This window comes from Odocoileus virginianus, chromosome 1 (assembly GCF_023699985.2).
Source record: "Odocoileus virginianus isolate 20LAN1187 ecotype Illinois chromosome 1, Ovbor_1.2, whole genome shotgun sequence".
NCBI lineage: Eukaryota > Metazoa > Chordata > Mammalia > Artiodactyla > Cervidae > Odocoileus > Odocoileus virginianus.
Window position 1 is genome coordinate 44,317,152 of NC_069674.1, and position 23,081 is coordinate 44,340,232.

At 38.0% G+C, this 23,081-nt stretch overlaps 1 protein-coding gene across 4 annotated transcripts in view; it reads left to right on the forward strand.

The window, feature by feature from the left end:
• The window catches only part of STEAP4 (STEAP4 metalloreductase), a 67,216-nt gene that overhangs the window by 3,812 nt on the left and 40,323 nt on the right, over window positions 1-23,081 (forward strand). For all 4 annotated transcript variants that reach the window (XM_070467427.1, XM_070467422.1, XM_020907670.2 and 1 more), the window contains exons 2-4: window positions 19,867-20,324; window positions 20,949-21,476; window positions 22,757-22,921. In XM_070467427.1, the coding sequence (XP_070323528.1) occupies window positions 19,869-20,324; window positions 20,949-21,476; window positions 22,757-22,921 (1,149 nt within the window). In that variant the 5' untranslated portion in view covers window positions 19,867-19,868. The remainder of the gene's footprint in view (window positions 1-19,866; window positions 20,325-20,948; window positions 21,477-22,756; window positions 22,922-23,081) is intronic.

Consider the following 23,081-nt stretch of genomic DNA (forward strand, 5'->3'; position numbering starts at 1 on the left):
TTTGAAAGATGCTAATAATTATGGACATAGGAAGTTATATGCACAGATATCTCCTGTGCTGTGCTAGTTAAGTGGGTGAAAGTGTTCAGATTTCAACTACCTGCCCTTTGGGAAGAAGCATGAGATTGCTTTATACTCTACAATACATATAAAGTAAGTAGTGGAAATTATTCTGCTTTTTAAAAAGAATAAATAAATCGTAGGAACCTTGGTATTTCTTCTAATTAACCTTAATTTAATAACCCTATTATGTTGCTAGTCTGGGTAAGATCGATAAGAAATTTGTAACTATAATACTTTGGAGTTTAATTCATTTTAAAGAGTGACATAATGCAATTAAGGTATTAACTGAGGTCATGAAAGTTGGAATATTGAATTTTTTAAGGTTTTAATTAGTTTAACTTAAATAAAACACTTGAGCCTTTCTTTTAATACCTGAAGGCATGGCATAAGAAATGAAGCTTACTGATTAGCTAAAAAGAACTAAGTTACATCAAATCATTCTTATTGTAGAAATAGCTATTTCTTTTCCAGTACCCAAGTATTGCTATTAAAGTGATTTCTTCATTGTATTCAATTGCCCTGACATAGTCAGTAAGGGATATGGGAGGCACTTGAGGAGAAAGCAATCAGTAAGTTGGTAAATGATACATTGCAGCTAGTAATGATTATCCCAAACTAAGATCCTAAACTTTTTTTTTTAAATGCATGTCTGAAAAATTCAAAAATATGTATTTGAGAATGATGATACACAAAAAGGTCCCTGTATCTATCTTCCTAAGGGGAGCCAAGAGTCTAACAATATCAGACTTATAGCCCAAAGTGTGTTAACTCCATGTGTGGGGCTGAAAGGGCCTGGGACCTTTGCTTGGGTAGAGGGACCCACATGGATTCTGTTTTCATTAAGAACCTATGAGCCTGAGCCTCCCTAGAAGAGGGGGAGAGGCTCTAAGGAAAGATTTTAAGGCTTAAAGTCCAGAGTCAGGATTGAGAAAGTGTATCATCCTGTCAGTCCAACCATTTTCCCATTTCCATGGTCCCAAGCAGAGTCTTGGAGAGAAGATAAGAGACGGAGAAAGAGCCAGTGTGTGCTGGTAAATGGCTCTCTAAGGAAAAAAGATATCCTAAATAGGAGCACTTGCTGATTTCTATGGCGTGAAATCTCCAAAGTTGGCTGATTTCAAATTTTTAGCTGGCAAGCCAGCTCCAGCCACGCCACACCACTAAAAAGAGCCATGATTAAAAATCTAGGAATTAAAAGGGTGGAGCTGTTTCACTAAAATATATTTATCAACCAGCAGCGCTCTCAGGCTTGTATATCAGAGTATAACATGAGAAGGGGGAAGGAGTTTTAAGAGCACTTTCTCTCCTGGGGTAAAAAATGGAGCAGTTGCAAGGCCAGATCATTCCGTACAGCTCAAGCTCGTGGGGTCTTGGCGAATATTAGAGGTACTCTGGCCATTGGGAATCCTTGCCTCCAAAGCCACATTAAAACTGAAAGAAAATGGTACCCAAAAGAAGTTGAAGGAGACTATATAAAGGACATATAAAGCACCCCCCAGGAGATTTCTTAACATTGTAAGGAGATGCTTTGAAGCAGATTGGAGTTATACAATTAGCAGGGTTAAAGGGAGAGGGGGGAACAGGATCAGATCCACAGGTTGGCAGTAATCAATATTCAGATAATTCCCAGTGGCATCAAGGTGAGGATAAATGACTATTTATAGGAAATTTATTTAAACAAAGTTAATTCTGAAATGATCGAATAAATTCCTAAATGTTTCTGACTACAGCAATCCTAGAAAAGCAAAATCCACTAATTGACACTAAATGTTAAGTGGGTTTTTGCAATCACCAAATTAACCAATAAGCAAATGCTCAGGTATTAATAGAATGCACAAGTCAAATGCCACCAAGTCAGTGAGATAGAGTTGTTTTCCTGATGGTGAATTGAGGTGAACGACAGATCTATAAGAAGTTGTTCAGAATTTAGTATGTAAACAGAGGTCAAGGAGAATTAACTTAGACACAACTGAACCCCTGACCTTTCTGTCATGAGCCCCAGCTTTAATCAAATGAACTAACCAGCCTAGACAGGGTCTAATGAACCTACATGATAAAATTCTTAGTCAGGGAATCATAAAACAACGTTCATTTATCTTGACAGATGCAACTGAGATCTAAAGGTGAAAATACACATTAGAAAGATCTTTAATTGGATCAGAATTTCACCAAAGAACTAATATTAAAAATAAAGTTTCATCTAAAGTATAATTCAAATAGGTAATACAAAGCTGTGTCACATTGCTCTCCTGATAATTCATTGGATGGTAGTGAAATGCTACTGACAGAATCATTTTAGCTGCAGCATGTCATAGCTAGTTTTACTTACTAACAATTCACGTGGATATTTATCCCCATAGAACATCAACATAAAAGTTTTATATTTAGTTATGTTCTTGTTACTTGATCAAGTTGTACAACTTAATTAGTTTCCTTTTGTGTCATTCTATTAGATAGCATAAAAACTAATCATCAGTAAATTAGGGTGCTATGAGATATGTAACATTTTCTCCCAAAACAACTGAAATAAGTAGTTTTTTAGCAACCAACCTGCAGTGGTTTCTTTATTTAGACTAAGGGCTTTAGATGACAGATTTATGTTAGTCTATAGCTATTACTAACAGAGCTACTTCTAACTACAAGGCTAAAACAAGAAATGTACTATTATATTTTCAAATAACATATATAGATTGAAGATTGAACTGTCAAAAATTAGAAGACAATTGATTATGGACACATTGCATTTTTTTTATAAATGACAATCAGTGGTCTTTTTAAATCAAGGTCTTCTGATTTTGCTACAATAATATATAACTGTCCGTAAAAGAATATGTACTTAAATGTGAGCATGCTTGCTCTCCCTAAAGAGCCTTGATCTCACTAAATACAGAAATAGCTCAGTGAATAAATAGAACGGGTTCATGTATTACTGTAAGGTTTTTCTTAAAAAAAATTTTTGACCATATTTTGCTTTCCAGTTATCCTTGAGATATATTAAAACAAATGCTCTGAATCACAGGAAGGCTGGACTAGTTGCAGAACTCCCTCCTGCCCCTATGCCTGGTGATGAAAGGAAATATTTGATTGATGGGCATCAGCTCATTACAAATATGTTGCCAAATCATGTAGGGCTTTCAGAGTGAAATTCAGAAAAACAGAAGGAAGGACTAAGAAGAATCCCTGTTTACAGGCATCAAATTAAAATGAAAAATCCTGCCACAGCGTATGGAGTTTTAAAGTGTTGTTTGTATTCTGACTGTCTGGGAGGTGCCATGCCAGATCGCTGGACTTGCAAACAGTAGCCCTGAAGGAGGGGAGATGGGCATCTGGAGAGGACAATGTAAGAGGAATTCAAAACCTGTGAAAACTCAGTTCAGGATTCAAAGCTTAATTCTCAAAGGGAGACAGGGACAGAATGTCTTTAATACTGGTTTCATCCAAATGTAACCGGGATGTTGTATGGCATCAAAGGAGGGATGCTATGGAGGAATAACTGTAGTAGATTCATGGCTGGATTTGACCAAATTATAACTTGTGGCTCATGGAAGACAACTCATTAAAGTTTCCTTAAGGGAGTTACAGAGCAAAGTCTACCAAGTGTTGTGTCTGGCACCCCTTGATCCTCTCCCTTGGGGTGTCTGAACACTCTTCAGTTACCATAAAAATAGGAATTCTAGGTTATCAATTATACCCAGCCAATTATTACTTAGAGGAAGAAATTTTAAAGCAAGTGAAATGTTTCTGCAGCCCCTTATAAGCTCATCCATAGCTTGTTCTCCCTCTGCCTTTTCCCTCCCCACCATCTCTCTCCAGTGGTTCTCAGCTCTGGATGCTCTTGAGAACCCATTTGTTTGGCTTGTTTTTTTTACAAAAAAATACAGATTCCTGGGCCCAATCTCAGAACAGTTGATTCAAAATCTCAGGAGGTGGTACCTGCGCATTTAATAGCATTGATTTTTTAAGTATTAAGTATTTAAGACATGCAAATTTTGTAATTCTGTCCCAACATTTCCAAACAAGACATTCAAATAGCAAATAAGCAAATGAAGAAGTACGTACAGTGGACTGAGTACTAAAAAAGAGCAAACTATTTGCACAAACTATTTACACATGCACCAACTCAGATTGATCTTAAGGGCATTATGCTAAGTGGAAAAAAAAAAGCCAATTTGAAAATGTTTCCTTTTGTGTGGTTTCACTTACAGAAAATTCTCAAAATGATAAAACTACAGAGTAAAGATTAATGACTTTCAGAGGCGGGGGAGGTGGCAGAGAGGGGGTCAAGTATGACTATAATGGGGGTAGTAATGGAATAGCTCTGCATCTTGCTTGCAATAATAGCCACATGAAACTACACACGAGATAAAACAGCACAGAGCAACACAGCCAATGTATTGGGATAAGCTTCCCAGTTTTGATGTTGTCCTCTAGCTATGTAAAAGGTAAGTGTTGGAGGAAATGGTAAAGGATGCACAAGAACCCTTTGTACTATCTTTAAACTTCCTGTGAATCTATCATTACTCCCAATAAAAAGTTTCCTTACTAACATCATTGATTTGTTAAACATAATCATGTAAAATACGAAATTTTTGTATCCTGTTTGGACATTTCCAAATTCTTAATACTCTAGAATCCTCTAAAACTGACTCTACATGACTGACATCAATGCCCCCTCATCACACACCCATCGGTGCGTGTGCACACACACACACACACACACACACACACACACACACACACACACATGGACATTCATGCTTCTTAGTGGTGGCTTCTCCCATGGCCCTTAGAGTTGTCTCTGCCACCTTTGCATCTGCATCATTGGTTGCCAATCTCTGATGTATATAAACACTTTGTGGGTTTGCTTTACCTGTCTTGGCCTCCCTCTATGGGAAATGCTTCCAGAGGAGGCAAAGTGAAGTTGCCCAGTTGTGTCCAACTCTTCGCAGCCCCATGGACTGTAGCCTGCCAGGCTTCTCCATCCATGGGATTTGCCAGGCAAGGATACTGGAGTGGGTTGCCATTTCCTCCTCCATGGGATCTTCCCGACCAAGGGATTGAACCTGGGTCTCTCACACTGCAGGCAGACTCTTTACCATCTGAGCCACCAGGGAAGCCAAAACCTGGAGATTTTCCAAACCAGGGGATAGTCTTGTTTTCCTTCCTGTTATGTAACTGAGGTCTGCAAAGAGCTGAAGGAAGGAGACCACTTTGCCATAATTTAGCCATAACTAAGTAGACTCCAGGAGCTGGTGATGGACAGGGAGGCCTGTTGTGATGTGATTCATGGAGTCGCAAAGGGTCAGACATGACTGAGCGACTGAACAGAACGGAACTAATTGAACTGAAGTTACCCCAACTTTCCCTTAATAATTCTGCTTCCTGTTTACCACCTTCCTTATTTTCTTTATTCTCTCCATCCTACATCTGTGAATAAAAGAGTACTAGGAAAGTTTTTTTGTTTTTTTCCCCAAGTCTTTAAACGAGGAGCCTTACTACCTCCATAAATCCATGTTTATAAGTGGGAGTTATTTTCAGTTACAAATAGTCTGAAATGGGTATAACTTCCTTCTTTACCTAGTATTTGCTGTAAAACACACCCTTAACAAGATCTCCCTTGTGGTTTAGAGTATGCGTACATCTCATTTTCATGAAATCCTATCATTACGTTATTTTTTTCAAGAATGTGGAATCAAATTCTTCCAGAAAATTAACATTTTATTTTTTACATCTATTTCATCATCCTAGTTATGTAACCCTAGGTCTGATGATTTTTCTTGTATCATAAAAACATAATAATAATAATGAAAATATTGTATTACCCTGGGTTGATTTGCAAGCAGAGTCTGTGATGAAGGTTTGCATGCAGATAGTTTACTACAGAAGTGATTGCAAAGAGAAGGAAAGAGGGGCAAAGGGCTTAACACAGGGAACATGGGAAAGACAGGACAAGAGCCCATTAAGCTGGCCACGGTTACAGATGAGTGAGGGCTTCCCAGGTGATGCTCGTGGTAAGAACCCACACACCAATGCAGGAGACATAAGAGATGCGGGTTTGATCCGTGGGTCAGGAAGATTCCCTGGAGGAGGGAATGGCAACCCACTCTATCCAGTATTCTTGCCTGGAGAATTCCCACGGACAGAGGAGCCAGGCAGGCTATAGCCCATGGGGTTGCAAAGAGTCAGACACGACTGAGGCGACTTAGCACACACAGATGAGTGGTGCTCTATTGCCCTGGGACTTCCAGAATTGCTCTGGGACTTCCCAAGAAGCCTTATGAAATGTGTCAGAACTGTGTTCCAGACAATGAAAAGGGAAGCCCTTATCCATGGCATCCACTGGCCTCTGATGGCGCCATGGGTTGTACAGGTCTGAGTGCCAAACAGGTACGGGTTTCAGAGAAGCCCAGAACAAAGATCAAGAGATAAAAGAGTTAAAGCCCAAAATTGAGCTTCTGTTAGGCAGTGGAAATAGAGCAGAGCTTGGTTATTGCCCAGTGACTAGAAATAGAACCAGCAGGATTTGAAGTGCAACTTAAGATGTATGCAACACAATTATCAAACTTAAAACTTCTATAACTTAATACAGAGTGACTAACTGCCCAATGGAATAACTGTATTTCTATTAACTCCATCAGTGATATTTTAATATCTCCTTATTGTTTCTGTGTCTTCAATTTGCCCAGGGATGTCTCTGAAGATTTAAGAGTGAAAATAAATTTTAATGGTTGGGGTAACAGCCCAAGTGTGTTATATTGGATTTCCAGCTGCATTTTAAGAGGGAAATATTAAAATGTGAAAGAATTACAAATGGGGGAAATTCACACTTGAGCTGTTTTTACATCTATGTTTTGATAAATTCTTATGTGCTGAAGCCATTTCATACATGGCTTTACTTATAAGAAATAAGTGGGGACAGGGCTTCCCAGGTGGCTCAGCGGTAATGAATCTGCCTGCAATGTAGGAGGGGCAGTTTCGATCCCTGGGTCAGGAAGATCCCCTGGAGAAGGAAATAGCAACCCAGTCCAGTATTCATGCCTGAGAAATCCTATAGACAAAAGAGCCTGGTGGGCTATAGTCCATGGGATCATAAAAGAGTTAGACACAACCTCGAGAGTAAATAACAAGTGGGGAAAACAGAAGTTTCTTAAAAATTACTGAATGGTATTTCAAATAAATTTGATGTATTTTCAATAATCACACTTACAGAAGCATAATGAACCCTTAATTTATAGAATTTACATAAATACTACATTAATTAGATCATTAATAGATTAACTAATTAGATTGCAACCAGTCCATCCTAAAGGAGATCAGTCCTGGGTGTTCATTGGAAGGACTGATGTTGAAGCTGAAACTCCAATACTTTGGTCACCTGATGCGAAGAGCTGACTCATTTGAAAAGACCCTGATGCTAGGAAAGATTGAGGGCAGGAGGAGAAGGGGACGACAGAGAATGAGATGGTTGGATGGCATCACCAACACAATGGACATGGGTTTGGGTGGACTCCAGGAGCTGGTGATGGACAGGGAGGCCTGGCGTGCTGCAGTTCATGGGGTCACAAAGAGTCAGACACGACTGAGTGACTGAATGGAAATGAATTAGATTAAATTATAGCATATTAAATATTCTCTTAAGAATGGCCAGCTTATTGAGTACTTATCATGTCTCAAGAATTGTTCTAGGATACATTAATTCATCTGGCCCTCACAATGTCTCTAAAGTAGGTACCATAGAGCTCTCATTTCAAAGATAACCTAACTGAAACACAAAGAGCTTGAGTAATTTGCCCAAGGTCACACACTAGTAAGTAAAGAACAAAATACTAGTGAAGTATAATTAATATTTCAGTGTTTTTTAAGTTTATGAAAGTTTAGAATAGATGCATGCGGGGGCCACAATGATCAAAACAAAGTCTGGACTCTCTCTCCAATAATTAAGATGATCCAAATGAGAATATGTCAATAAAGACATCATCCGTCTCACTGCAGGACACCAGCAACTTTGTCAAATCTGTATTTTGCTTGCAAATGTCCATTCCAATATAGAAGAGAGAAAAATAATATACTAGGACAAATAATGAAAAAAAAGTGATAGAACAGACAGGCACACTGGCATTCTTTCAATTTACTTACAAACCAGTTTCACAAAGTAAAAAATTAAGGCATCATTCAGCAGTTTGAGGGTTTGAGTTATAACAACTAATTGTTAACACTGATTAGAAATATAATGTAAATTGCTACACTAGTTTGCATTTGAAGATGCTGCTAAGAGTTTTTCAAAGGCATAGCTGTGTTTCCATATGATAGACTCTGATCATCTCCAGGTGCTTTCCCGTATAAAGTCACACCCTTCTCTGATACAGTTCAGGATATCAGTCATCGGCTAATTTATAAAATGATTCGGTTGTTGTGGTTAAATCAATTTTCAAAGAGTTTCTGTGGAAGTTTAGAAAAGTCTTGTATGTCTTGTCCCTTTTCTCTATAACTTCTGACTACTTATAAAAGTCTGAATGATCTGCCTGTGTTATAGATATTAACACACATCTTCAGATAAGCTCATGTAAGAATTCCTTTTTTCTAATTTGAAAAGATACATGCGTTCCCGTAGAAGCACTATTTACAATAGATAATACAAGGAAAAAACCTAAACATCCATCAAGAGATGAATCGATAAAGAAGACATTGTATACATAAACACTGGAATTATTAGCCAGTCATAAAAAAGAATGACATAATTTAATTTGGATGCACTGAAATAAAGAAACAATGAAAAAAAAAAGAATGAAATAATGAAACACAGATGGACCTGCATACTAAGTTGCTTCAGAGGGGTCCAACTCTTTTCCACCCTATGGACCATAGCTGGCCAGGCTCCCCTGACCATGGGATTCTCTAAGCAAGAATACTGAAGTGGGCTGCCATGCCCTCCTCCAAGGGATCGTCCTGACCAGAGATCAAACTCACATCTCTTATGTCTCTTGCATTGTCAGGCAAGTTCTTTGCCACTAGCACCACCTGGGAAGACCCCGAAGTAATTTGGACAAAGACAAACATCATATGGTATCACTTACATGTGGAATCTTTTAAAAATGATACTAATAAACTTATTTACAAAAAAGAAATAGACTCACAGGTGTAGAAAACAAAAATGGATGGTTATCAAAGCAGAAGGGTAGTAGGTAGGGGAGATAAATTAGGAGTTTGGGATTAACATATAAACAATAATATATATATATACATATATATATATATATATATATATAAAATAGATGAACAAGGGCTGATTGTATAGCACAGGGAACTATATTCAACATCTTGTAAAAAACTATAATGGAAAAGAATATGAAAAAGAATACACACACACACATATATTTGCTATACCCTGAAACTAACACAACATTGTGAATTAACTATGCTTGGATAAAGACAAACAAAAACAAAAAAATTCAGGTATTTTCCATAGACTAAAATGAAAAGGGCAAATTTCTGAACTTCTATTAAAAAGGTGAAAGCTTCATATACTCTGCAATCTGCATGAAATTCATTATGTCAGAAGTGAATAGTGATTAGGTCTGGTTTGAAATTCCACATCAAATTCATGGAGTTTTACTTGAAATGCACTTGGGTGAAAGAAGTAATGTCCTTAATACCTCTCCCCCACCAACCTCTCTCTCTCTTTACTCCTCCCTTCCTCCCAGTGTTCAGTCTATTCTCATTCAGCTTCCTCTTCATCATGCACCTCTCACTGTGCCTGACACAGAGAATAACTGCAGCTTAGAACTCCAACGATCCACTGCTCCACTATCATCCCACAAATATTTATCAACAAGTGCCTGGTCCATCACAGTCAGTGCTCTTTTTAGCACTGAGGAGACTTCACTGAACACAAGAGACTACCACCCACCACCCCCCAAAAAGAGATTAACTAAAACCTTACACTATACACTAAATATTGGGAAGAGAAATTTTTTGAGAAAATTCAGTATCAAAATAAGAAATAATATTCTTTGAAAATGGAGAGAGTATCCTAGATGATTTTATTAGATCATAAAAACTTCAAGAACTTTTATTTGATTTATTAATGTAAATTTCAAAATCTTAAAAAGCAACACAGTCGGATGGTTTATAACTTTATATCAGTTTAGTTTTGCCCTGCATTTCTTTTACATTGGGTAAGATTAAGAAATTTTTTTTCCTTCATTTTTATTAGTTGGAGGCTAATTACTTTACAAATTGTACTGGTTTTGCCATACATTGACATGAATCAGCCATGGATTTACATGTGTTCCCCATCCCGATCCCCCCTCCCACCTTCCTCCCCATCCCATCCCTCTGGGTCATCCCAGTGCACCAGCCCTGAGCACTTGTCTCATGCATCCAACCTGGACCAGCGATCTGTTTCACACTTGATAAAATACATGTTTCAATGCTATTCTCACCTTCTCTCATAGAGTCCAAAAGTCCGTTCTATACATCTGTGTCTCTTTTTCTGTCTTGCATATAGGATTATCATTACCACCTTTCTAAATTCCATATATACGCATTAGTATACTGTATTGATGTTTATCTTTTTGGCTTACTTCACTCTGTATAACAAATTCCAGTTTCATCCATCTCGTTAGAACTGATTCAAATATATTCTTTTTAATGGCTGAATAATATTCCATTCTGTATATGTACCACAGCTTTCTTATCCATTCATCTGCTGATGGGCATCTAGGTTGCTTTTATGTCCTGGCTATTATAAGCAGTGCTGCCATGAACACTGGGGTACACGTGTCTCTTTCCATTCTGGTTTCCTTGGTGTGTATGCCCAGGAGTGGGATTGCTGGGTCATATGGCAGTTCTACTTCCAGTTTTTTAAGGAATCTCCACACTGTTCTCCATAGTGGCTGTACTAGTTTGCGTTCCCACCAACAGTGTAGGAGGGTTCTCTTTTCTCCACACCCACTCCAGCATTTATTGCTTGTAGACTTTTGGATAGCAGCCATCCTGACTGGTGTGTAATGGTACCTCGTTGTGGTTTTGATTTGCATTTCTCTGATAATGAATGATGTTGAGCATCTTTTCATGTGTTTGTTAGCCATCTGTATGTCTTCTTTGGAGAAACGTCTGTTTAGATTTTCGGCCCATTTTTTGATTGGGTCATTTATTTTTCTGGAATTGACCTGCAGGAGTTCCTTGTGTATTTTTGAGATTAATCCTTTGTCTGTTGCTTCATTTGTTATTAATTTCTCCCATTCTGAAGGCTCTCTTTTCACCTTGCTTATAGTTTCCTTTGTTGTGCAAAAGCTTTTAAGTTTAACTAGGTCCCATTTGTTTATTTTTGCTTTTATTTCCAATATTCTGGGAGATGGGTCATAGAGGACCTTGCTGTGATTTATGTCAGAGAGTGTTTTGCCTATGTTCTCCTCTAGGAGTTTTATAGTTTCTGGTCTTACATTTAGATCTTTAATCCATTTTGAGTTTATTTTTGTGTATGGTATTAGAAAGTGTTCTAGTTTCATTCTTTTACAAGTGGTTGACCAGTTTCCCCAGCACCACTTGCTAAAGAGGTTGTCTTTTTTCTATTGTATATTCTTGCCTCCTTTGTCAAAGTTAAGGTGTCTGTAGGTACGTGGATTTATCTCTGGGCTTTCTATTTTGTTCCATTGATCTATATTTCTGTCTTTGTGCCAGTACCATACTGTTTTGATGACTGTGGCTTTGTAGTAGAGCCTGAAGTTAGGCAGGTTGATTCCTCCAGTTCCTTTCTTCTTTCTCGAGATTGCTTTGGCTATTCAAGTTTTTTTTGTATTTCCATAGAAGTTGTGAAATTATTTTTTCTAGTTCTGTGAAAAATATCATTAGTAGCTTGATAGGGATTGCATATGAATCTATAGCTTGCTTTGGGTAGTATAGTCATTTTCACAATATTGATTCTTCCAATCCATGAACACGGTATATTTCTCCATCTATTTGTGTCCTCTTTGATTTCTTTCATCAGTGTTTTATAGTTTTCTATATATAGGTCTTTTGTTTCTCTAGGTAGATATACTCCTAAGTAATTTATTCTTTTTGCTGCAATGGTGAATGGTATTGTTTCCTTAATTTCTCTTTCTGTTTTCTCATTGTTAGTGTATAGGAATGGAAGGGATTTCTGTGTGTTAATTTTATATCCTGCAAATTTACTATATTCATTGATTAGCTCTAGTAATTTTCTTGTAGAGACTTTAGGGTTTTCTATGTAGAGGACCATGTCATCTGCAAACAGTGAGGGTTTCACATCCTCTTTTCCTATCTGGATTCCTTTTATTTCTTTTTCTGCTCTGATTGCTGTGGCCAACACTTCCAAAACTATGTTGAATAGTAGTGGTGAGAGTGGGCACCCTTGTCTTGTTCCTGACTTTAGGGGAAATGCTTTCAATTTTTCACCATTGAGGATAATGTTTGCTGTGGGTTTGTCATATATAGCTTTTATTATGTTGAGGTATGTTCCTTCTATTCCTGCTTTCTGGAGAGTTTTTTTAATCATAAATGGATGTTGAATTTTGTCAAAGGCTTTTTTCTGCATCTATTGAGATAATCATATGTTTTTGATCTTTCAATTTGTTAATGTGGTGTATTACATTGATTGATCTGCAGATATTAAAGAATCCTTGCATTCTTTATCCCAAGTGGGATAAAGCCCACTTGGTCATGATGTATGATCTTTTTAATATGTTGTTGGATTCTGTTTGCTAGAATTTTGTTAAGGATTTTTGCATCTATGTTCATCAGTGATATTGGCCTGTAGTTCTCTTTTTTTGTGTGACATCTTTGTCTGGTTTTGGTATTAGGGTGATGGTGGCCTCATAGAATGAGTTTGGAAGTTTTCTTCGGCAATTTTCTGGAAGAGTTTGAGTAAGATAAGTGTTAGCTATTCTCTAAATTTTTGGTAAATTCAGCTGTGAAGCCATCTGGTCCTGGGCTTTTGTTTGCTGGAAGATTTCTGATTACAGTTTCAATTTCCGTGCTTGTGATGGGTCAGTTAAGATTTCTTCTATTTATTTCTATTTCTTCCTGGTTCAGTTTTGGAAAGTTATACTTTTCTAAGCATTTGTCATTTCTTCCAAGTTGTCCACTTTATTGGCATATAGCTACCAGTAATAGTCTCTTATGATCCTTTGTATTTCTGTGTTGTCTGTTGTGATCTCTCCATTTTCATTTCTAATTTTGTTGATTTGGTTTTTCTCTCTTTGTTTCTTGATGAGTCTGGATAACAGTTTGTCGATTTTATTTATCTTTTCGAAAAACCAGCTTTTAGCTTTGTTAATTTTTGCTATGGTCTCTTTTGTTTCTTTTGCAATTATTTCTGCCCTAATTTTTAAGATTTCTTTCCTTCTACTAACCCTGGGGTTCTTCATTTCTTCCTTCTCTAGGTGCTTTAGGTGTAGAGTTAGGTTATTTATTTGACTTTTTTCTTGTTTCTTGAGGTAAGCCTGTATTGCCATGAGCCTTCCCCTTTTACAGTATCACATAGGTTTTGGGTTCTTGTGTTTTCATTTTCATTCATTTCTATGCATATTTTGATTTCTTTTTTCATTTCTCCTATGATTTGTTGGTTATTCAGAAGCGTGTTATTTAGCCTCCATATGCTTGAATTTCTAATAGTTTTTTTTTTTTTTTTTTCCTGTTATTGAGATCTAATCTTACTGCATTGTGGTCAGAAAAGATGACTGGAATGATTTCAATTTTTTTGAATTTACCAAGGTTAGATTTATGGCCCAGGATGTGATCTATTCTGGAGAAGGTTCCATGTGCACTTGAGGAAAAAGGTGAAATTGATTGTTTTGGGGTGAAATTTCCTGTAGATATCAATTAGGTCTAGCTGGTCCATTATGTCATTTAAAGTTTGTGTTTCCTTGTGAATTTTCTGTTTAGTTGATCTATCCATAGGTGTAAGTGGGGTATTAAAGTCTCCCACTATTATTGTATTATTGTTAATTTCCCCTTTCATATTTATTAGCATTTGCCTTACATATTGCGGTGCTCATATGTTGGGTGCATATATATTTATAATTATTATATCTTCTTCTTGGATTGATCCTTTGATCATTATGTAGTGTCCTTTTTTGTCTCTTTTCACAGCCTTTATTTTAAAGTCTATTTTATCTGATATGAGTATTGCGACTCCTGCTTTCTTTTGGTCTCTGTTTGCGTGAAATATTTTTTCCAGCCCTTCACTTTCAGTTTGTATGTGTCCCTTGTTTTGAGGTGGGTCTCTTGTAGACAGCATATACCAGGGTCTTGCTTTTGTATCCATTCAGCCAGTCTTTGTCTTTTGGTTGGGGCATTCAACCCATTTACATTTAAAGTAATTATTGATAAGTATGGTCCCGTTGCCATTTACTTTGTTGTTTTGGGTTCGCATTTATACAACATTTCTGTGTTTCCTATCTAGAGAAGATCCTTTAGCATTTGTTGAAGAGCTGGTTTGGTGGTGCTGAATTCTCTCAGCTTTTGCTTGTCTGTAAAGCTTTTGAATTCTCCTTCATATCTGAATGAAATCCTTGCTGGGTACAGTAATCTGGGTTGTAGGTTATTCTCTTTCATTACTTTAAGTATGTTCTGCCATTCCCTTCTGGCCTGAAGGGTTTCTATTGATAGATCAGCCCTTATGGGAATCCCTTTGTGTGTTATTCGTTGTTTCTCCCTTGCTGCTTTTAATATTTGTTCTTTGTGTTTGATCTTTGTTAATTTGATTAATATGTGTCTTGGGGTGTTTCGCCTTGGGTTTATCCTGTTTGGGACTCTCTGGGTTTCTTGGACTTGGGTGGCTACTTCCTTCCCCATTTTAGGGAAGTTTTCAGCTATTATCTCCTCGAGTATCTTCTCATGGCCTTTCTTTTTGTCTTCTTCTTCTGGGACTCCTATGATTCGAATGTTGGGGCGTTTCACATTGTCCCAGAGGTCCCTGAGGTTGTCCTCATTTCTTTTGATTCTTTTTTCTTTTTTCCTCTCTGCTTCATTTATTTCCACCATTTTATCTTCTAACTCACTTACCCTACCTTCTGCCTCCGTTATTCTACTGTTGGTTCCCTCCAGAGTGTTTTTGATCTCATTTATTGCATTATTCATTTTTAATTGACTCTTTTTTATTTCTTCTAGGTCCTTGTTAAACATTTCTTGCATCTTCTCAATCCTTGTCTCCAGGCTATTTAACTGTAATTCCATTTTGTTTTCAAGATTTTGGATCATTTTTATTATCATTAATCTAAATTCTTTTTCAGGTAGATTCCCTATCTCCTCCTCTTTTGTTTGGCTTGGTGGGCATTTTTCATGTTCCTTTACCTGTTGGGTATTTCTCTGCCTTTTCATCTTGTTTAGATTGCTGTGTTTGGGGGTGGCCTTTCTGTATCTGGTAGTCTGTGGTTCCTTCTTATGGTGGAGGTTTCTCCCAGTGGGTGGGGTTGGACGATTGGCTTGTCAAGGTTTCCTGGTTAGGGAAGCTTGCATCAGTGTTCTGGTGGGTGGAGTTGGGTTTCTTCTCTCCGGAGTGCAATGGAGTGTCCAGTAGTGAGTTTTGAGATGGATCTATGGGTTTGGTGTGGCTTTGGGCAGCCTGTATATTGACGCTCAGGGCTATGTTCCTGCATTGCTGGAGAATTTGCGTGGTATATCTTGCTCTGGGACTTATTGGCTCTTGTGTGGTGGCTGGTTTCAGTGTAGGTATGGAGGCTTTTGGATGACCTCTGATTAATTAATGTTCCCTGTATTCAGGAATTCTCTGGTGTTCTCATGTTTTGGGCTTAAGTCTCCTGCCTCCGGATTTCAGTCTTATTCTTTCATTAGCCTCAAGGCTTCTCCATCCTTACAGCATTGATAATAAAACTTCTAGGTTAATGGTGAAAAGATTCTCCACAGTAAAGGACACCCAGAGAGGTTCACAGAGTTACATGAAGAATGGGAGAGGGAGGTAAGAGATAGAGGTGAGCTGGAGGAGCAAAAGGGGGACTCAAGAGGAGAGAGACAGATCTAGGCAGTACTCTGTTCCCTAAGTGTTCTCTGTGGCCCAAAACACCCACAGAGATTCACAGAATTGGACTGAGAAGAGAAGGGGGAGGGAGGAAATAGAGGTGATTTGGGGGAGAAAAAGGAGAGTCAAAAGGGGGAGAGAGTAATCAAACCAGTAATCACACTCCTCAGTAACAATGGGTACTGAAGATTGGATTCTTAAATGTCCAAAATTGATATCAAATACTGAAAAACAAAGATTAAAAAGCTAGAGTAGGGCTTAGACTCTTAAAAATACAATATTAAAAAAATTTTTGAGAAATATATATGAAGTTTGCTTTAAAAATAGGGTCCCTTTTTTTTGCAAGGTTATAGTGGGTTATAAAAATGAAAATTGAGGAGTAATAGAGGATTTTAAAAAATGAAAAAAAATTTTTAATTAAAAAAATAATAATAGTAGTAGTAAAAATATATCTAGGGATTTCTCTGGAGCTGTTGCGGGCAGTGTGGGTTCAGTTCAAATTCAGATAGTTCCTTTTTCCAGCTTATACTTCTCAGTATCTATAGGCCTCTTCCAGTGTAGTCGGTGTTAACTACAGAGATTTTAATCTGTTGCACCTGTCACTTCTAAAGAGGTTCCCTTTTTATTTGGCGTCTGTTTGCAGGTCTCTACAGAGCCTAATTTCCGCCCTGACACAAGTGGGCAGAGGTGGTCTCTTGTTTAGGTTTGCTTGTTCAGTCGTGCTGCGGGGAGGGAGGGGCGCTGCAGACAAATGTCACTGGCTTGTGTGGGGAGCATTCGCAGTGTTCCGGCCATGCTGGGTTTGCCCCCGCTCACGGCGTGTGTGCTTCCCCCATCTACAATGCTCAGGCTCCAGGCTGCTCTACAGGGAGCGGGCCCTGAGTTGCGTGCACTTCCCAGGCCTAAGCCACTCAGGTTCAGATTTTTGGGTACTCCACAAAGGCCCAGACTCGGTTGGGCCTGCGTTTTGTGCCTTCCCCATCAGAGCAGCTCAAGCAACCAGGAGCTTGATGAGCACTCGCCAGGTGCAGTGCACCTTATCCCCTCCCCATCCCTGCCTCAGTTTCCTCCCCATCCCTGCCTCAGTTTCCTCCCCATCCCTGCCTCAGTTTCCTCCCCATCCCTGCCTCAGTTTCCTCCCCATCCCTGCCTCAGTTTCCTCCCCATCCCTGCCTCAGTTTCCCGGTGCCGGCGTGCCTTGTGTCTCTCCTGGGGAGCTGATCTCCGGCTGCGACCCTCCCAGCGGATGTCAACCGTCCAGAATCTCAGGAAGTCTTTGGTTGGAAACGGGAAGTCTGTTGGCAGTTTGGTAGGAGATGCCGTCTCTGGCGCAGAGTTTGCCTCTTTCTGGCTCTGGCTGGCAGCCCGCCTCCCCGCTACCTCCGGCGGGGGATGGGCCAGTCTGCAACCAGCCAGCTCTTCTCTGTTATTGCTCAGTCTTTTGTTCTGTGAACGGGCCTGCAGTGCCTTAGTTTAGGGCTTCTCGCAGGTTAATTCTCTCTCTTGCTATTCCACAGTTTAAGTTGCTATCTCACGTTAGCTCCCTCAGAATGCCCTCAGGGCATTCAGGCCCGGTCCTTACCCTAAGCAATGCCGCCCACTCCTGCCCATTCAGCCCCCACTTGCTGGGGGTGGATGCGGGCGTCTGGGGTACTTTTCTGCTGGGAGTTGCTTTTAGGCATGTAATCTGTGGGTTTTATTTATTTTTCCTTCCGGTTAGGTTGCCCTCCGAGATTCGAAATCTTCCCCCAGACCCGCCAGTGAGAAGTTTTCCTGTTATTTGGAAACTTCTTCTATTAAGTCTCCCTTCCCGGGATGGGTCTCCGTCCCTAGCTCTTTTGTCTCTCTTTTTATTTTTTATATTTTGTCCTACCTCCTTTCGAAGACAATGGGCTGCTTTTCTGGGTGCCTGATGTCCTCGCTAGTGATCAGAAGTTGTTTTGTGTAGTTTGCTCTGCGTTCAAATGTTCTTTTGATGAATTTGTGGAGGAGAAAGTGGTCTACCCGTCCTATTCCTCCGCCATCTTAGCTCCCTCCCTCAAGAAATCTTTTACTATACTGAAGTCATAAAATTTATAACCTTTCCCTTCTAAGGTTATAAAATAATTCTCCATGGCCTCTTACAGTTCTATTATAGGTCCATTTCTTTAAAAAAAAAATACATTTCAAGCCTTAATATATTTTAAATTTACCTTGGGGAAGAGTGTGAGTGTAGATTAAACTTTCTCTTCCAATTGGTTATTTAGTTGTCATAATATTAGCTACTGAATAAGCCATCTTTTCTACATCAACTTGAGATGCTCATCATTATCATATAAATTTGGTTCATTTCTGATTTTCTTTTTTACTCTATTCCACTGAACATTTGTTATTCCTGTGACAGCAGCATGATATTTTAGATTTAAAATATTTAAATATTTAATAGAACTGGTCCTCTATTTATTAGAATAGAACTAGCCCCCTTTTCAGAATGTATAGATTAAACCAGAGAAAACAGACATTTTTGTGAAGCTGAGGCTACCCACCCAGAGACATGCTGTACATTTCCATTTACATGAATCTTCTGAGTCTTAGGGGAATTTTAAATTTTTCTTCATTTGGATCTGGTACATATCTTGTGTGTGTGCATGCTCAGTTGCCAAGTCATGTCTGACTCTTTCTGATCCCACGGATTCTAGCCCACCAGGCTCCTCTGTCCATGGGATTTCCCAGACAAGAACATTGGAGTGGGTTGCCATTTCATTCTCCAGGGGATCTTCCTGATATATACCCTGTATCTTAAATTCATTCTTAAATACTATCTCTATTTTGTTGCAGCCAAAAATAGGGCCTTTTCTTCTATTAAATCTTCAAACTGGTTTATTTTTCTCATATGAGAAAAGTATTGATATTAATTGAATGCCCAGACAAGATATTGAATGGCTTTTATGTGTATAGCACTTTTTCAATTGACTTTTGAGTTTTCCAAGATTACAGTTTGATTGTCTACAAACCCTTTTGAATTTCTGTACCTCTAATTTCTTTCTCCAGTATAATTGTGTTAGCTAGAATCCAAACAATAATGTAGGATATATATATATTTATCTGGTTTATGACTTTATTGGGAATATTTCTAGTAATTCTCTTTAAAGTATGAAACTAGATTTCAGGTTGAGAAAGATACTTTGTATGTTAAGGAAATATCTATTTGTACTTTTTAAATAAAAATAAAGAAAAACTGTCAAGTTTTAATGTAGGTCCACTTAGCATACATAAATATGGTCATATTTTTCTCTTTAATCTTCTAATATGATGTATTCTATTCAATAGATCTTCTCATATTGAATTTATAGAACTAATCTTTACATTTTTAGAATAATCCTATCTCATCCAAGTGCACTGTCTCTTAACAGGCTACCAGATACTGCTGGTTAATTTGGGATTTTGCATCTGTAAACATAAATAAGTTGGTCTATAATTTCCATATTAGTGCATTCTTTGTCAGATTTTGCTCTTGAGAACTTTGGGAACTGTTAGTATTCAATAATGCAGTATCATTGTGATACACGGCCACAGTTTAAGACTGCAACTGGTAAATGTCTTAGGTTTTCACTGCATTTCTTTATCCAATACAAGATTTTGTTAAATAAGGCATATGAGAATATATGAGACAGTTTTTACTCCTTCCAAACTTTGTAGGGAATGTGCTTGAGATAATTCATCAGAAGATTCAAATATCACTCAATCACTGTTTCCTTGATATAATTTTCATTCCTTTTTACCAGAACATTCATATTTTGTTTGGGTATTTGATTATCTTTCAGTTATGGAGAAAATTTCTACAGATGCGTTTCCTCTCACTATGCATTCTTCAGAAAAGCAAGAGACTATATGTATTTTTGGAACTGGAGATTTTGGAAGATCACTGGGACTTAAAATGCTCCAGTGTGGTTATTCTATTGTTTTTGGAAGTCGAACCCCCCGGATGTCCAGCCTGCTGCCCAATGGTGCAGAGGTCATGAGCTACTCTGATGCAGCCCAGAAATCTGACATTATAATCATAGCAGTACACAGGGAACATTACGATTTTCTCACAGAATTAACCGAGGTTCTCAATGGGAAAATATTGGTCGACGTCAGCAACAACCTCAAAATCAATCAGTATCCAGAGTCAAATGCAGAGTACCTTGCTCAGTTGGTGCCGGGAACTCACGTGGTAAAAGCATTTAACACCATCTCAGCCTGGGCTCTCCAGTCAGGGGCACTGGATGCAAGTCGGCAGGTAAGATTACAAGATAGATTTACACTTCATCTTTAAAAAGTAAATGTCTTAATATGCACTTACCTCAAAGATTCCAAAACATAATTCCAAAAGAAAATATTTTATTTTGCTAATATGTGCCATGAATAGCTTTCTGAGGTTTAACGAAGTAGGGTAACCAATTGTAGTGATTTATTTCCCATTATCTATAACCTGAGCTTTTAGTTTGATAGAACCCAATGGTGTCAACCTCTAGAGGCCTCCTGTCAGTACTAGAAAATAACACCGCTAAATTGTTGATGGATATCCTTTCCACTCCCGTTAGTTTGTATGAAATGGGTTCCACTTATTCATCAAGATTAAAAGCAATCCGTAAGTGATATGGCACCCACAAATACAGAAGAGAACTCAAGTTGTCTGCACTGCAGAAAACCAAGTCTAATCATATCAATGCACTATGCCTAAAGCCACTCTCAACTTAAAATCCTGCTACTTAACTATCCAACGTACATGTGCAAGTCTAAACCATTATCTCGTTAAATATGTTCACTCTACAGCCTTATTTCAGAAGAAGTTAACTACTATATAACACCATCCTCCATTAATAAAGAAAAAATAAATAAAAAATTAATTATTTTAACCCAGGTGTTTATCTGTGGAAATGACAGCAAAGCCAAGCAAAGAGTGATGGATGTCGTTCGTAGTCTTGGACTTACTCCATTGGATAAAGGATCTCTCGTGGCAGCCAATGAAATTGAAAACTACCCACTACAACTATTTCCAATGTGGAAGTTCCCCTTCTATTTGTCAGCTGTTCTGTGTGTCTTCTTCTTTTTCTACTGTGTAATAAGAGAAGTAATCTACCCTTATGTTCATGAAAAAAGAGACAGGACATTCCGTCTGCCTATTTCTATTCCAAATCGTGTCTTTCCAATAGCAGCACTCACACTGCTCGCCTTGGTTTACCTTCCTGGTGTTATTGCTGCCATTCTGCAGCTGTACCGAGGTACAAAATACCGCCGATTCCCAGACTGGCTTGACCACTGGATGCTTTGCAGAAAACAGCTTGGCTTGATAGCGCTGGGATTTGCCTTCCTTCATGTCCTCTACACACTTGTGATCCCTATTCGTTATTATGTACGATGGACATGGAACAACAGAACCGTTACCCAGGTAAATCTCTACTCACTTGTATTCTCCTATTTTTAAATCAAAGTGCAATCTTGCTACATCATATTCCATTTCATAATTATAGAAAATCACTCTTCTAAACATCTTTATTTTTTAAAGCAGCTACAATTAGACAGTCATGTTTGTCTTGGGGAGTTTATTGTTTTACTTTGGTTTTTTAACAAATCCTGTTGAAATCTCATATAACTATTGAAGAGTCCAAGTCAGATTCCCAGGTTCACTTGGATCCATATCTGTATTCTCAGGATTCACTGGTACACAGATGTGAGAGCTCAGGAAAACCTAAAGAACCTACTTGAGTTACTTCAATAAATGCAAGCAAAAATTTAAAGTTTCTATTTTTATCTATGCTACTTTCTTTTGGAAGTCAAAACCAACCACCTTATAAGTGAAGGGGCTTCATGTCCAAACATTAATCAGAGGAATGTAAACAAATTTACAAAAGGGTGTTTATAACTCCGTTAATGTTTGTCTTGTGGGATGCCATCCTCAATGACTAGAAAACTAAACAATTCTGAGCAAATGTCAAAAACTATATTCTGCACAGTCAAAATATTCAGAGAAAATCAGCTCAGGGAGTCTTAAAGCAGCCCCAGAGAAAGTCCTATACATCAGTTCTGGTTTGGAATTAATTGTTTTTGATCAATCCTACTGCAGTCTCAAAGTTTATTAGTCAATAACTCATTGATGGTGTGTCTGTGGGATTTCTCTACATTATTTCCATAACAAATACATAGCATGTCCTTGGGTAATAGTCATGTTACAGGGGCCAGATTTCTCTCAAGATGTGTTACAACAGACCTGAAGCTACGTTACCAAAAAAAAAAAAAAAAAAAAAAACCACACAGCAAAAAACTCAAACTTCATGTGTGTGAATAATCAGCATATAAAGCAGGAAAACAGAACCCTGATGTAATCATTTGAGAACATCAGTTTTTGCTTGGGGAACAAGAAGCCATATGGTAAAGAAGGTTTAAGTAAATGTTTATTTTGTTTTAGGATTTACAGGGTCAATTAAAATTCTCTATACAATTTCTGAAGTCAACCATCATAGTAAAGTCCTAATACAACCAATTACTTTTTCTATCAAAAAACATAATATCTAGGTGTATTTTTCTAAGTGTAATTATTTTCAGTGACTCTTTAGAAATGTTATACAACATTGAGCAAAGAAACGATGCAGAGGTATTTTTTCATCACCTTGAAAGTTTGGGCAATTTGTAAAAAATGAAATTTTAAAAAATTGCTTCTAACTATTTTAGGCAATAACCAAGAAAGAAGATCCATTTAGTACCACTACCTCCTGGCTCAGCGATTCATATGTTGCTTTGGGAATGCTTGGATTTTTCCTGTTTGTACTCTTGGGAATCACTTCCTTGCCATCAGTTAGCAACACGGTCAACTGGAGAGAGTTCCGATTTGTCCAGGTAAAAGGACTTCATGATTTAATCTACTTTTTAGTGCAAAATGATTCTGAGTTTAAAATATTCTGACTTTTCTCTCATACCCGCATAAGTTTTCATTTTGCTCCATCAGTTCCCTAGCAATCACATAAAAATAGCAACTGAAACAAATTCAGATTAGAAA